The following is a 14071-nucleotide window of genomic DNA, read 5'->3' on the forward strand; positions in this document are numbered from 1 at the left end:
CTTTGCTTTATTCACATTATTTTTAATTTTTATTTTTCTCCTAAGGAGTCTTCTGAAGTCTGTTGAAGAAGAATTACATCAGCGGTAACTTTAATTTTTAATTAAGCTTAAAATACTTTGTTACAGATGAGTAAAGTCCTTTACCCCCTTCTCTATCATGTAGCCTAAGATTGTGTTGTTGTTGTTGTTTTAATATCCTGAATCCTGTAAAGACATAGAAATAAAATTCTGTCCTACAGTAGCCCTTCCTGCATTTTCTAAAATTTCTTCTTAAGCTGTTTTGGTGGTAAAGTCCATTTGGTAACAGTGGAATTATCCTTCTTTATCCTTAGAGGGCATGTGGCACATTTAGAAGATGATGAAGGGGATGATGATGAATCTAAACAGTAAGTTCTGTTTCCATTTTTGGTAAAAGAAAAAGTGTCATTTGACCTGATTTAGTAAATCTGGCAGCTTAATATTGAAGTAATTTTAATATCATTAATAATATAGTATCATGGGTTGTACCACAGTTTCTTTCCTTTTCTCTGTTCTAATTGTATTAGTCGGTTCGGGCATCCTTAACAAAATACCATAGACTGGTATTTATTTCTCATGGTCTGGAGGCTGGGCTGCTGGACAGTTTAGTTCCTGGTGAGAGCTCTCTTCCAGGCTTGCAGGTGGCTGCCTTCTCAGTATGTCCTCAGATGCACTTTGCTCAGTGTGTGCATGCAAAGAGAGAAATCTCTCTCCCTCTTTTTTTTTTTTTTTTTTTGTGGTACGCGGGCCTCTCACTGTTGTGGCCTCTCCCGTTGCGGAGCACAGGCTCCGGATGTGCAGGCTCAGCAGCCATGGCTCACGGGCCCAGCCGCTCCGCGGCATGTGGGATCCTCCCGGACCGGGGCACGAACCCGTGTCCCCTGCATCGGCAGGCGGACTCTCAACCGCTGCGCCACCAGGGAAGCCCCTCTCCCTCTTTTTATAAGGCCACCAGTCCTGTCTGATTAGGACCTCATTCTTATGACCTCAGTTAACCTTAATTACCTCCCAGAAGCACTATCTCCAAATACAATCACATTTCACTGTAAGCAGTCACAAAGAACCAAGCCTCTCCTTCAGCACTTGGCTTAGAAATCTCCTCAGCTAACTATCCGATTTCATCCCTTGCAAATTTTCCTTCCACAAAACACTAGAACATGAACACAATTCATCCAAGTTCTCTGCCACTTTATAACAATGATTACCTTTCCTCCAGTTTCCAATAACTCGTTCATCATTTCCATCTTGAGACCTCACCAGAATGGCCTTTAATATCCATTAAAGGACATTCTGTTAATGACTATTTGTGTATTCTCTAAGAAGATGGAAGCTTTCTCACCGGCTCTCCTCTTTTCTCATTGACCTCTTGCTCTTAACGTCTATACTTCTAGCATGTACCCCCAAACTCTTCCAGCCTTTACCTATTACCCAGTTCCATAACTGCTTCCATATTTTTATGTATTTATTACAATAGCACCCCACTTCTTAGTACCAAAATATGTCTTAGCTCAGGCTGCCATAACAAAATATCATGGACTGAGTGGCTTGAACAACAGAGATTTGTCACAGTTCTGGAGGCTGGGATGTCCAAGATAAGGTGCCTGCAGATTTAGTTCCCGGTGAGGGCCCTCATCCTGGCTTGTAGGCAGCTGCCTTCTTGCTGTGTGTTCACATGGCCTTTTCTCAGTCTGTGCACAGAGAGACAGAGAGCGATCGAGATCGAGATCTCTTCCTCTTCTTATAAAGCCACCAATTCTGTTGGATTCGCTCCCCACCCATATGATCTCATTTAACCTCAGTTACCTCCTAGAAACCCTGTGTCCAAATACAAGCACATTGGAGGTTAGGGTTTCAACCTACAAATTTTGAGTGGACACAATTCAGTCCATAGCACAAGTTGATAAAAAAAGAACTTTGAAAAAAATTTACAAAGACAGTAAACATATCCTGTAGTTTAATGTTATAAATTAGTCAGTAATAGCTGTAATTATTACTACAGCTACAAAGAGTCTTAGTATATAGTTGATTAAATTTCATCTGATATGTTTCAAATAAATAATTTGGATATAAATGTATTTTTGAGGGGAGAATATTTTCACTTACATAATTATTAATATTTAGTCCTTTTAGTTTTGGGGGTTTTGTTGTTTGTTTTTTGTTTGTTTTTAAAGAAAGATGCAGTTTCATGGTAGAGTGACAGAAACACCTGAGAAGCAGCTGGGGCATTGATTTTCCTTTCTACCTCACCACTCTGTGACCTTGAATCAGGTCACTTAACCTCTCTGGGCCTCAGTCTCCTCATCTGAGAGTATATGCTCCATAATCTTTTAATTTTTAGTACTTGTAAAACTCCAGTTCTGAGTTGTAATGAATCTTAGCTTCAACCAAAAAATTCTGCCAGTAATTTCATAGAGTGTGTATATAGCTTTTGATGAGCTTCATCAGAGATATTCCATATCTAACAGTAGTAAAAATGAAGCTTACATTGTAATATATTTTTATATCATTTTGCTATTTTTCCTTAAACCAACTGTTGCTTGTGTTTTTATATTATTTAACTTTCAATTGATATAAATTGGAATTGTGGCTATCTTTTCCAGTTTTAATTACTAAAATAATATTTGAAAACAAGAAAGCATATCTAGGGCTTCCCTGGTGGCACAGTGGTTGAGAGTCCGCCTGCCGATGCAGGGGACACGGGTTCGTGCCCCGGTCCGGGAAGATCCCACATGCCATGGAGCGGCTGGGCCCGTGAGCCATGACCGCTGAGCCTGTGCGTCCAGAGCCTGTGCTCCGCAATGGGAGAGACCACAACAGTGAGAGGCCTGCGTACTGCAAAAAAAAAAAAGGAAAGCATATCTACTCAGTTACTTTTGAATAATACTTCCTTTAGCATAACTTGAACATTTCACAAAGTATTTTGAAAATCGCTCATAACCTTAGAAAAAGAAACTTGTTTATACAAAATTTTCTTCCGTATCTTTAAAAAAATAATCATATTTTAGTAATGATTTGTTTGTAAAATGACGAGTTCTGATTCTAAGTGTTTATGTTTTTATAGTTCAACCATGAAAGCAAAAGTTCCACCTCCTTTGCCACCAAAGGTAAGCAGATTTGTTTCTCGGTTTGAATTGTGTACGTGTGTCTGCCACTTTAATACTGTATTAATACTTACTCTGTGGCTTATTTAAACTTGGGATCCACAAAGAAAAGTCATGAAGAAGTTACTAACCATGATATAAGTAGACAATTGTGATTGCTTTTGTCTTTTTTAAATCATCCAACTTGTCATTTGGTGTTTATTCTAAATAATAAGTTCCAGAAATTTGTACATGAAAATGATTAAGTTAATGGATTAGTATTTCACTTGGGTTAGAAAACTCATACTTTTAATAAGATTTTTTTCTTCAAAATCTGTAATCTACTAGCAACTGATTAAGTTCATATGCATAGCAAATTCTAATTATAAAATGGACTGTTTATAAAATGAGTTGTAAGGTTTGAAATCAATTATAAATTGATTTATAAATGAGAATTGGAGTCTGACCAGTCTAGATATCCAATGTATTACTATATTTTGTTTTTATTTTACTTTTAAGAAAATCACAATTCACCCAGGTAAATAGGACTGTTCTTGCTTGTTCAGTTTTACATTAGCAGAAATACAGAGATCTGAATTTCAAAGAGATAAGTGCTGAGCAGTCTTCCTAATAAGGGGCACATTATAAGAATTTATAAATTCTCCAAACCTTCAGCTGACTGAAGGTTTTTCCATTGTCTGCACAGAGTTCCCCAGGTATCCCATATTGCTGAGTTAGTATTCTCTGATTTGATAAAATTTTAATTGGCACCTTCTTCTGCCCCCTGTCTGAAAGATTAAGCATTAACATAAAAGATAATGAGTCACCTTAAAGAGACAGTTTAGATTAGCCTTGTAAGGAGCTGAACTTTGATTAGCCTGAATGTTTAAAATAAAAGGAGACTCATTTAAATTGGGGATCGTAAAGATCAGAATATTTTTATTTGGCAAGTCTAAGTGGGCAGGCTTGTGAGGAATTAATAGAAACAGGTCTTTTTTTTTTCCTGAGAAAATATTTTAGGTGTACATTTTTAGGATATATATTAAGATTACCTGAACCAGATAGTTGAATAATCCAATAAGAGTTGAAACTCAACTAGTAAACACAGTTTGCAAGCCTCTGATATATAATAATATTTACTTCAGGGCAGATATTCAGTATTTTTCATGTTTAATGAAACACGAATAATTTCATGTTTAATCATTGGTCTCCTTTTCTGTATTATTTCAGCCTAAGTCCATATTCATACCACAGGAAACTCATTCTACTGAGGATGATAATCAAGGAACAATCAAGAGATGTCCCACATCAGAGAGCCCAGCAAAGCCCTCCCAAGTTCCACCTAGGCCACCGCCTCCCAGGTTACCTCCACAGAAGCCTGTTGCTCTAGGTAATGGGGGAAGGGAAGGTGAAATAAGAATGTTGCCAGGTTTTCATAATGTGTGAAAAAAATGGAGAGACTCCTTTTAAGAGATTATTTGAAATTCCTTTGCGGAAGGGAGAAGGAAGGCAATGGCTCTAGAGATGTTTTCTGCTTTTTGCCTCATCGTTTGAAGTGTTTTTATGACAGGATTACCTATGACCCAGTCTGGGATATTTTGCCTTTTCTTTCTCATTTCATATCTAGCCTTCCCTCTTTTGGAGAATCGTTTGTACCCAATTCGTTATATATCTAGAGTGTGGCAACAAAAGAAATTAAACTCTGAACCAACAAGGAAAATGTGTTTGGTCCTAGGCTACTACTGTTTTAGAAAAAGAAGAGGATACCTTGCCTGACTCCTTTATTTTATTTCATTTAATCATTTTTAGAAAAATGATTGTCAGTATTTGCTAGGTATTTGCCTCCAAAGTAATACTAGAAGGTACTGTTTTAATACTGTAAAGTGTCTTGTGTGTTATGCAAAAGAAGCAATTAAAAAAAGAGCAACTAAGGTTTCTTGGATAACAGACTATAAATTGCCCCTTTCCTGAAAGTACTTATGTATTCAGTATTTCTTTTCTTTTTAACACAAATATATGTACTTAGATACAGCCTGAATTTTAATTTGCATATGTGAAAGAAATAGAGATAAAAGTAGAAGAACATATATATAAAAGACTTTTTACAGTAGTAAATATTCTGATAGGGTAATCCCAAATGAAGGCTGAAACTGTCTCAGAGATAATATTTTTTGTTTCCTACTTGATAATTTTCTGAATGAAAATTTTCATAAAAATTAATCCTTTTCTAATATATTTAAATATATCTTACTGAAGGAAATGGAGTGAGCTCCTTCCAGTTAAACGGTGAACGAGACGGTTCATTATATCAACAACAGAATGACCACAGAGGCACAAACCTTGCGAGGAAAGAAAAGAAAGATGTACCAGTAGGTATTTATATTCATAAGCTCTACTTATATGTGTTTCCTTTTTCACTATTAAATTAGTTTTGCAGTTATAATTGATGGAACTCTAGCAATTATATATTTTGAATTTGTATGTTTATATTTTAATATATGAATTATAATGATAATAGATTGTTTAAATCTTGAAAAAATGACTTCGCTATGGTAAACATGAATGAAAGCTTTCTACTCTTCGAATTATTTAGGCCAATTTGTTATATTGCATATTATAAAATGTGACCTCTGCATACAGCTAAACACTTAGTATTCTTGTGATTGTTGAGAAAATATTATTCTTGTTGATTACAATGATTCTTATACATTGCTTTTACAGTCTAATGAACTTACTGAAGGAAGGACATGGACAGATAAGGAAAGCCATAGCTTCTACCTCAGGACAAATTTCTGTTACATAATTTGTGATATTACTACTCTTACTCAAAGAAAATAGCTAACAAGGAAGAAAAATTAAGATTATTTTCTAGTAGATATAAGATATCGCTTTAGGAAAGGTGAAGTTAGCCTTACCAGCTATTCCTGTTACAAATGTTAGATAAAACACTATGACATAACTACTAAAACATAAATAGAATTTATCAGGGAGATTAAAAATTGTTAACATTTGTAAAGAATTTACTCTTAATCATCAGGCAACATTTGTCCATCATCATAGAACTTAAAACAAACAAAAAAAATCCTTAAAATTCCCAATTCAGCGGTTGCCAACAAGATCACAAGACAGTATTTTGGGGGAAGTTTTTGTGTATAATGACATTGGTTATTTTTCTAGAAATTTACAGGACATATGGTTATGTGCATACAGCTATACTTTGTGCACTAAGCACATTGCTAGAGGCTTTTGTTCTGTATCTGTTCAACTGTTTCATAAGATTTCACTATAGATATGACATACCATTTTTTATAATTCAGTTAAAGCACTTGACTGGGGTTATGCATTGTAATTTGTGAAACTTAAGACATTTTTAACAAAAGTGAAATGTCCTGTAGGAATAATAGGATTTATGAAGTCTGTCCAACTGAGTAGTGCCTTTTTGCTTTCATCAGTTTAAATTTTAGCAGCCCTGCTAATGTAGTAGTATAAAAATGCAGCCTAATGATTTTACAACACAGTATAATAACCTTTGAGAGATGAATACATTTTTTAATTTATGCACTTTTAATTCACTTTTTCTATTACCTTATTTTATCAGGATAAGGAACTAGTAATTAAACTAACAGTCTCAATAATTCTGAAATAAATATGTCATGACTGTATCAGGATAAACAGTATCCCTGGTATATTGAAACATGATTACAGTTTGTGCAGCTTCTTGAAATTATTTACAGCCAATTCTGTCAGTACTTAAGTTAAATCTGACAGAACATTCAGAGCTCCCTAATTAAAAATGATGTTTTGCTAAAATAGATGATATGTGATAAAAAATAAGTACATAAATCATTTGCAAAATGGAAAAAAATTATCAGAAATTGATGGCAGTATTAGGCTGTACATCCTCATAAACATATCTACAAAGTAAAATTTCATAGTCTTAATTTTAGAAATGTCTAAAAGTTACTCATGTAAGTAGTACTACACAGAATATTTCATTTGTATCATGTATATGAAATCAATTAACAGTAGCTTTTTAATTTTGGTCTCATTTAAACAATTCTGATTTATATGAGATTGAGAAAAAATTATAATGTCATTCCTTAAAACGCTGTTAAGATTAACCTCAAAAGAAACCTAGACTTTCATTAAAAGTCTATGTAAGTATGTTTAAATTAAAGTCTGTTTAAATTATAATCTCTCCCAAGGAGATTCCTTCTCCAGGGATGAATCATATACCCCAGGAATGTAGCCCCTTGGAGAAATTTCTGGTACTGTTGAGAATATTGTAATAGATGAGCGATGTGCTATTTTTCCTCTCCTTAAATTATCAGTATACTATGACCAATGATTCATGCATTTGAGTCCATCAAAATTTAAAACTTCACTTGACAGAACACTCTGTAAACAAGGTTAACATAATGTGCAGACTAGGAGAAAACATTTGTAATATATATATAACAGATAAAGTATTTAAGTCTAGATATATAAGGAGCTCCAACAAATAGATAAGAAAAAGGTAACTCAGTTTAAAAAAAGGGGGGGGGCGGGGCAGGGGTGGGAAGAATTCACAGAAGAGGAAAAACTGTTTTTTAAAAAGATTCTCAACCTTCCTAGCAATCAGTGGCATGCAAGTTAACGAGAAACACAGGAGAAAACATTTTTTACTCCTGTAAAAACTGTTATCAGTTTGAGAACATTAAGTGTCTGTGAGACCATAAGGAACCAGGACTCTCGTACATTGCTGGTGGGAGCGATATGAAGTGGGCACTTGGAAAGGCAGTTTGGCAGTCAGTATCCACTAAAATGTAAAGGTACAGACCCCATATTCCAGAAGTTTCACTTCTCACAACATACCCTTAAAAAAAAACATTCACACATGTAGTAAGGTATGTGCAAGGGTGATCATTTCCACATTGTTGTTATAGTAAAAATTTGAAAATAATTTTAAATATCCAATAACAATTAGGGAATTGCTAAATAAAGTATGTTATATTCATACTGTGCTGCAGTTAAAGCAAATGAGGCAATGTACTTATGCTGTCCAGGACCCAATGCTAAGGCAAAGAACAAGTTGATAAACAGTGAATAACTGTTTATGTTCTAAAACACACACAAAAACAGTATTTCTGTGGGGACATGTGTATAAATATGTGCAAAAAGGTCTGGAAGGATACACAAATACATGAGTACATATAATTGCCTAGAGAAAAGTTTGGAAGGATACACAATAAACCATTTTGGGGGCCAGGTACTAGGAATAAGTGAAGTGTGAAAGGATTATAGGGGACTTCAGTATTATCTATAATGTTTTGTTTGACCAAGAGAATGTATTCATGTATTTTATTCTGATACATGTGTTTGAAATACAGTACTGATATACCAAACAACAAGAAGTATAATCATGCATGTGTTCTTTTTCTAGAAGCCTATTAGTAACGGCCTACCCCCAACACCTAAAGTGCACGTAAGTATAAATACCAAATAGGTTAAGTTCTCAAACTAAATACAGTGACAAATAATTGCTTGAATGTGTACCTTTGGTTGGATTTTTTTGCCTGTTTGAAAGAATCCATTATTATTTAAAAAAACTAAAAGATTGCTAATTTACATATTAATTGATTATATCTGAAAAGTAACTTTTCAAAAGAAAATTACGATAAATTATACATTTTAAAAAGCTGCTTTATTCAAAAATTATTAATATTTTCTTTGCACATATTTTTGAAGGAATGTGAAAAATGCACAGTTATCAAAAACATAGAATTTTAGAACTAGAGGGAACATTGAAGGAGCATCTGGCCCAAACTCTATTTTTTGCCCATGAATGAAACTGAGACCCAAAGATCTTAGTCACCAAGATCACAAAACAGCACCCAACTCTAACCAGACCTAGAACTAGAACGTAAATGTCCTATGTTATAGTCCTTGTAGGTTTTTTATATCTATATATACCATGCTGTCCTTTTTAGGATTAAAATGATATTAACTCAATGTAATTTTAGGTTAGTATGGATAGAACTACATTTTCGCTGATACAAATCTCTAATCTAAAACCTTATGTAATACTAGTTTAGACAATGTCCATAATTTTTCTGGTTTTTAACCTCCCAACTCTACTATTTAGCCTTTTTACTTTTTAACTCTACCTTTTAATTAGTATAAAGATCTAAATAATCATACCTCATTTTACAAAAAGAAGTTTTGCGTGTAAAGGGCTCCTGAGGCTAGAGATTTATGTATACAATAGGGATGAGATTTCCTGTTGGCTACAAGATGAAATTCCTTTATCAGGTATACAGTTGACAGGGAAGAGCTGATAACTATGGACCAACTATACAAACTAGCTTTAGGTTGGGACTGGTTTGATTGTTTTGTACCTCATTTTGTCATTTGGATTTTTAAGGGGTTTAGCAATACCTTAATATGTGAATTTTGGTACCTATCTTAAAGGATAATTATCAGGGTTAGTTAAGTGATATAATTTCTGCCCTACACCATAAAAACATTTTTTATTGGTCTCCTACCACCTGGTGGTATTGCCAGGCTATTGTTCTTTTCTGGGAACTAAAATCTTAAAAATACTGGTTGGGGGACTTCCCTGGTGGCGCAGTGGTTGAGAATCTGCCTGCTAACACAGGGGACACGGGTTCGAGCCCTGGTCTGGAAGGATCCCACATGTCGTGGAGCAACTAGGCCTGTGAGGCACAACTACTGAGCCTGTGCATCTGGAGCCTGTGCTCCGCAACGAGAGGCCGAGATAGTGAGAGGCCCGTGCACCGCGATGAAGAGTGGCCCCCGCTTGCCACAACTAGAGAAAGCCCTCGCACAGAAACGAAGACCCAACACAGCAAAAATAAATAAATTAATTAATAAACTCCTACCCCCAACGTCTTCAAAAAAAAAAATACTGGTTGGTAGGTTTCTGTCAGTAAAAAGGAAATCTTAAGATTTAATATTTTGATTATTTTGTGTTAATATTTTTAATCCACTGTAGTCAACAGTAATCGCTCACAGTATTATCTCCCTGTTGGTAAAGAAAACATCCCTGCTCTAAAATGATGCACGATGCTGTCCTTACCACATATTTCTGTATTCTTTTTTCCCCAAGTTTTTGTTTGTAAAAGTAATTAAATGGGTAAGCTTTCTTGTATTTTTTTATTCTAACCAGAACAATAATTTCAAAATTAACATCTTACTCTTTGAATATCAAAAAACGTTCAAATGAGTGATATTATTTTTCACTATAAGGTATTTATTATCTGAAAGGTTTGTAAATAAGCTTGATAAATAAATATTAACATCAAAAACTAAAGCTTTTTGTTGAATCCTTCCAGGGAAAATAATCAGATTGCTCAACTTTTTTTAAAAGTACATCTCTGTTTTGAGATTAAAGTCCGTATATGAATTTCAAATCAACCATACCTTTTCCACTTTGTAATATTAAATTCAGTGCTTAGTGCTATTTTTAGGCTCATGAAACCAAGTAAGAAAATTTTCACCTTTGTAGAGATTATAATTTCCTTCTTACCAGAGAGTATTGTATTACTCTTAATGTGGGACATATAAGTAATTCTTCTGTAAGCAATTATTGTGCAGAATTAGTTGCTATTACTGCTATTACTGCTTTGTTTATTTGAGAAGATAGGAAGCATAAAATGATTCTTCTAAGTAAAATCTTATATCATCTGACAGTTGTGCCTGAAACCTTTGTGATACCACTGTAAGGCAAATGACTAGGACTCGTTAGATTTATTTGGTTATTTTTTGTTTTTTCCAGATGGGTGCATGTTTTTCAAAGGTTTTTAATGGATGTCCCTTGAAAATTCACTGTGCAACATCATGGATAAACCCAGACACAAGAGGTAGTACTATATATTTTTTTATCTGTTATCTTTCTGATTGTTTAGTGTTTTCATGAGACCAGGAAAGCACTCAGTTTTAATCACTTTCTGCATACCTTTCTGAAGAAAATTTTGTTACTATTTAAAAAGAAATGTTTTTAAGGTAAATACGTTTCTCTATGTTATTAGCAGTGTTTGAGGTGACACATGGTATTAAAATTTCACTCTGTAGTCACCATATCGATATACTGAAACCATATACTCTGTGCCATCTGTCTTTATAAAGATACACGTAGAGATATGTACAAACGTATGGTCTCTCCTTCTCTCTCTTTCTCTGTCTCTCTCTCACTCACACACACACACAGAGGTATTCTTACTAAATCTTTCAAAAATCCAAGCTGTAGGTACTTTTATTTCACAGGTGAAGGAAATGACACTCAAGAGAGGTTCATTGGGCTTCCCTGGTGGCACAGTGGCTGAGAGTCCGCCTGCCGATGCAGGGGACACATGTTCGTGCCCTGGTCTGGGAAGGTCCCACATGCCGCGGAGCAGCTGGGCCCGTGAGCCATGGCTGCTGAGCCTGCGCGTCCGAAGCCTGTGCTCTGCAATGGGAGAGGCCACGGCAGTAAGAGGCCCGCGCACCACAAAAAAAAAAAAAAAAAAAAAAGAGAGGTTCATTGTTTCACAGCCAATCGGTAGTAGAGCTGCAGTTTGATCCCAGTTCAGTACTGTCTGACCACAAAGCTTATGCCTTTAATCTCCCAGTACTAATCCTAAATACTGTGCATTATAGGAATGTTCTTGGCATTCTAAGTTGTTCTCAGGATACTTCAGTTTAGCCTGGAGAAGTTCTTCACCTGCTGTTTTATATTATCATAAAAACTGATCAAACAGAACCATGGCCAAACTTCTAATATCTTCTAGAAGATATTGAGTACCCTAGCAAGCGTCCCAGTTTTAGTTAACTTTTTAAATAGGCTGTAGTCAGATCTTGGTTTTTCTGATGTCATGTTTATAATAATAGCCCATCTGCAAAAATACTTTGCGTCTGTATCAGCTGGTCTTGATTTGCATTCTGTATGTCAGTTGCACGTGATCCCCTCCAATTTAGAAAAGTTGCTGCAGATTCTCTGCCAGTCCTTAGCACCCTCTGATGAGTGAGGAGTCCTAGCATGCCATTCTTCAAAACCTCTTTTCATAAAATTTTCTTCACTGCTTTGAGGCTAATATTTGCATATTACTCAATTCCTTGAGCTAGAGTTTCTAACTACTTATTTGCATTAAAATAAATACTACTTACAGACCACAGTAATTCTTTTTTCATATATTAATACATATATACTTAATTTTAGATTATATAAATTCTTTTAAAGAGTATTTTATATATCAAAATCAGTGGATTACCTTTGTCATTTCAGATCAGTACTTGATATTTGGTGCTGAAGAAGGGATTTATACCTTGAATCTCAATGAACTTCATGAAACATCAATGGAACAGGTATGTTATTTTGTATTTTTCCTTTTTTTTTTAATTCTTAAGTTATTGTACACAGACACTAAACAAGAAATGTTGCAGTGCTATGATTTGTTGCCTCTTTTGTTCGTAAAACCTTCCTAGAGCATATTTTATTCACCAGGTGCTAAAGACACACAAGATTAGTCCTCACCTTTAAGTAGCTCATGATCTAACAGATGAAACAAACATGTAAACCAATAACTGCAACACACTTCGAGTTAGATGTCACAGTAGGAGTGAGTACAAAGTATAAGCCACAGAGGTGGGTATCGCTAGCACCTCCTGTGGGGAGATGAGAAGGAGAGAGACGTTTAAGATGGACCATAAATGATGATGAGTAGAAGGTTAGAGGCTAAACATGAAAGAGCATGGCAAGCATGGGGAACTATGAATGGATAATTCGATTGGAGTACAGAATGAGTGTAGAATAGTAACAATAAATGAAGGTGGATGGGTAGGCGGGTGCCAAACCCCAGAGCTTTGTGTAACATGCTGATGATCAGATCTGTGTTTTAGAAATATCTGTTTGCATTGTGGTGAGAGGTGAGACTAGAGATTATAGTTAAACGGTAAAGAAGTGTTTAGTCAGAGCAGAAGTGGAGAGGACAGAGGGGGAAAAATGGGGTTTGGAATTGTATGGGGACATTTTTGATTGTCACAATGACTTAGAGGAAGCTTTTGGCATTTAGTACCCAGAGACCAGAACTGCTAAACAACCTACCCACAAAAATGATGATAATGATGATGGTATTAATAGCCAATACCTGTATAAATCTTATTACGTGCCAGATACTGTTTTTAAATGCTATTAATCTTCACAGTGACTCTTAGAAGTAGATACCATTATTATGCTCATTTCAGATGAGAAATCTGAGGCTCAGAAAGTAGCTTTTCAGAGATCCCACAGCTGTTAAGTGGCTGAACTGGGATATGGACCCAGGCGAGCTGGCTCCAGAGTCCATATCCTTAAATACTTCACCATACTGCCTCTCCCACTTGTATCACTTCTATAGAGAAACACAGGACTTAGAGAATTAAAGAGCTAGAATTGGCCAGACTGAATGACCAGTTCAACAAGGAGGTTAAGAAGTCTAGGTTGGGGCTTCCCTGGTGGCACAGTGGTTGAGAGTCCGCCTGCTGATGCAGGGGACGTGGGTTCGTGCCCTGGTCCGGGAGGATCCCGCATGCTGCGGAGCGGCTGGGCCTGTGGGCCATGGCCGCTGAGCCTGCGCGTCCCAAGCCTGTGCTCCGCAACGGGAGAGGCCACAACAGTGGCCACGTACCGCAAAAAAAAAAAAAAAAAAAAAGAATGGAAGAAGTCTAGGTTGACTTCAGTTTTCCAACTTGAGTGACTGGATGAGTGACAGTACAACTTGGCAGGATGTGGTATACAGAAGGAGAGGTCAGTTTGAAGGGAATAATGATGCATTCAGTTTGGTAATGTTGAGTTTTGGGTGCCTGTGAGATGTATGACTAATTCTCCATTATTAATATAAATCGATTACAAATAAAATAGAAAAATCCGTAAGTAATGATAATTTCTTCAAAACTAAACATTTCCATCTTTTCTCATCACAACATTTTTTTTTTTTTTTTTTTTTTTTTTTTTTTTT

General features: G+C 35.6%; 1 protein-coding gene across 4 annotated transcripts in view; it reads left to right on the forward strand.

Moving 5' to 3' along the window:
* MAP4K3 (mitogen-activated protein kinase kinase kinase kinase 3) overlaps positions 1-14071 on the forward strand; it is a 190500-nt gene that overhangs the window by 155304 nt on the left and 21125 nt on the right. For all 4 annotated transcript variants that reach the window (XM_027113315.1, XM_027113316.1, XM_027113317.1 and 1 more), the window contains 8 exons: positions 46-84; positions 333-386; positions 3080-3122; positions 4329-4488; positions 5355-5467; positions 8521-8562; positions 10876-10960; positions 12361-12440. In XM_027113315.1, the coding sequence (XP_026969116.1) occupies positions 46-84; positions 333-386; positions 3080-3122; positions 4329-4488; positions 5355-5467; positions 8521-8562; positions 10876-10960; positions 12361-12440 (616 nt within the window). The remainder of the gene's footprint in view (positions 1-45; positions 85-332; positions 387-3079; positions 3123-4328; positions 4489-5354; positions 5468-8520; positions 8563-10875; positions 10961-12360; positions 12441-14071) is intronic.

The sequence above is a fragment of the Aethalodelphis obliquidens genome, unplaced genomic scaffold, assembly GCF_003676395.1.
Source record: "Aethalodelphis obliquidens isolate GAN/ISIS:26980383/991018 unplaced genomic scaffold, ASM367639v1 scaffold12, whole genome shotgun sequence".
Taxonomy (NCBI): domain Eukaryota; kingdom Metazoa; phylum Chordata; class Mammalia; order Artiodactyla; family Delphinidae; genus Aethalodelphis; species Aethalodelphis obliquidens.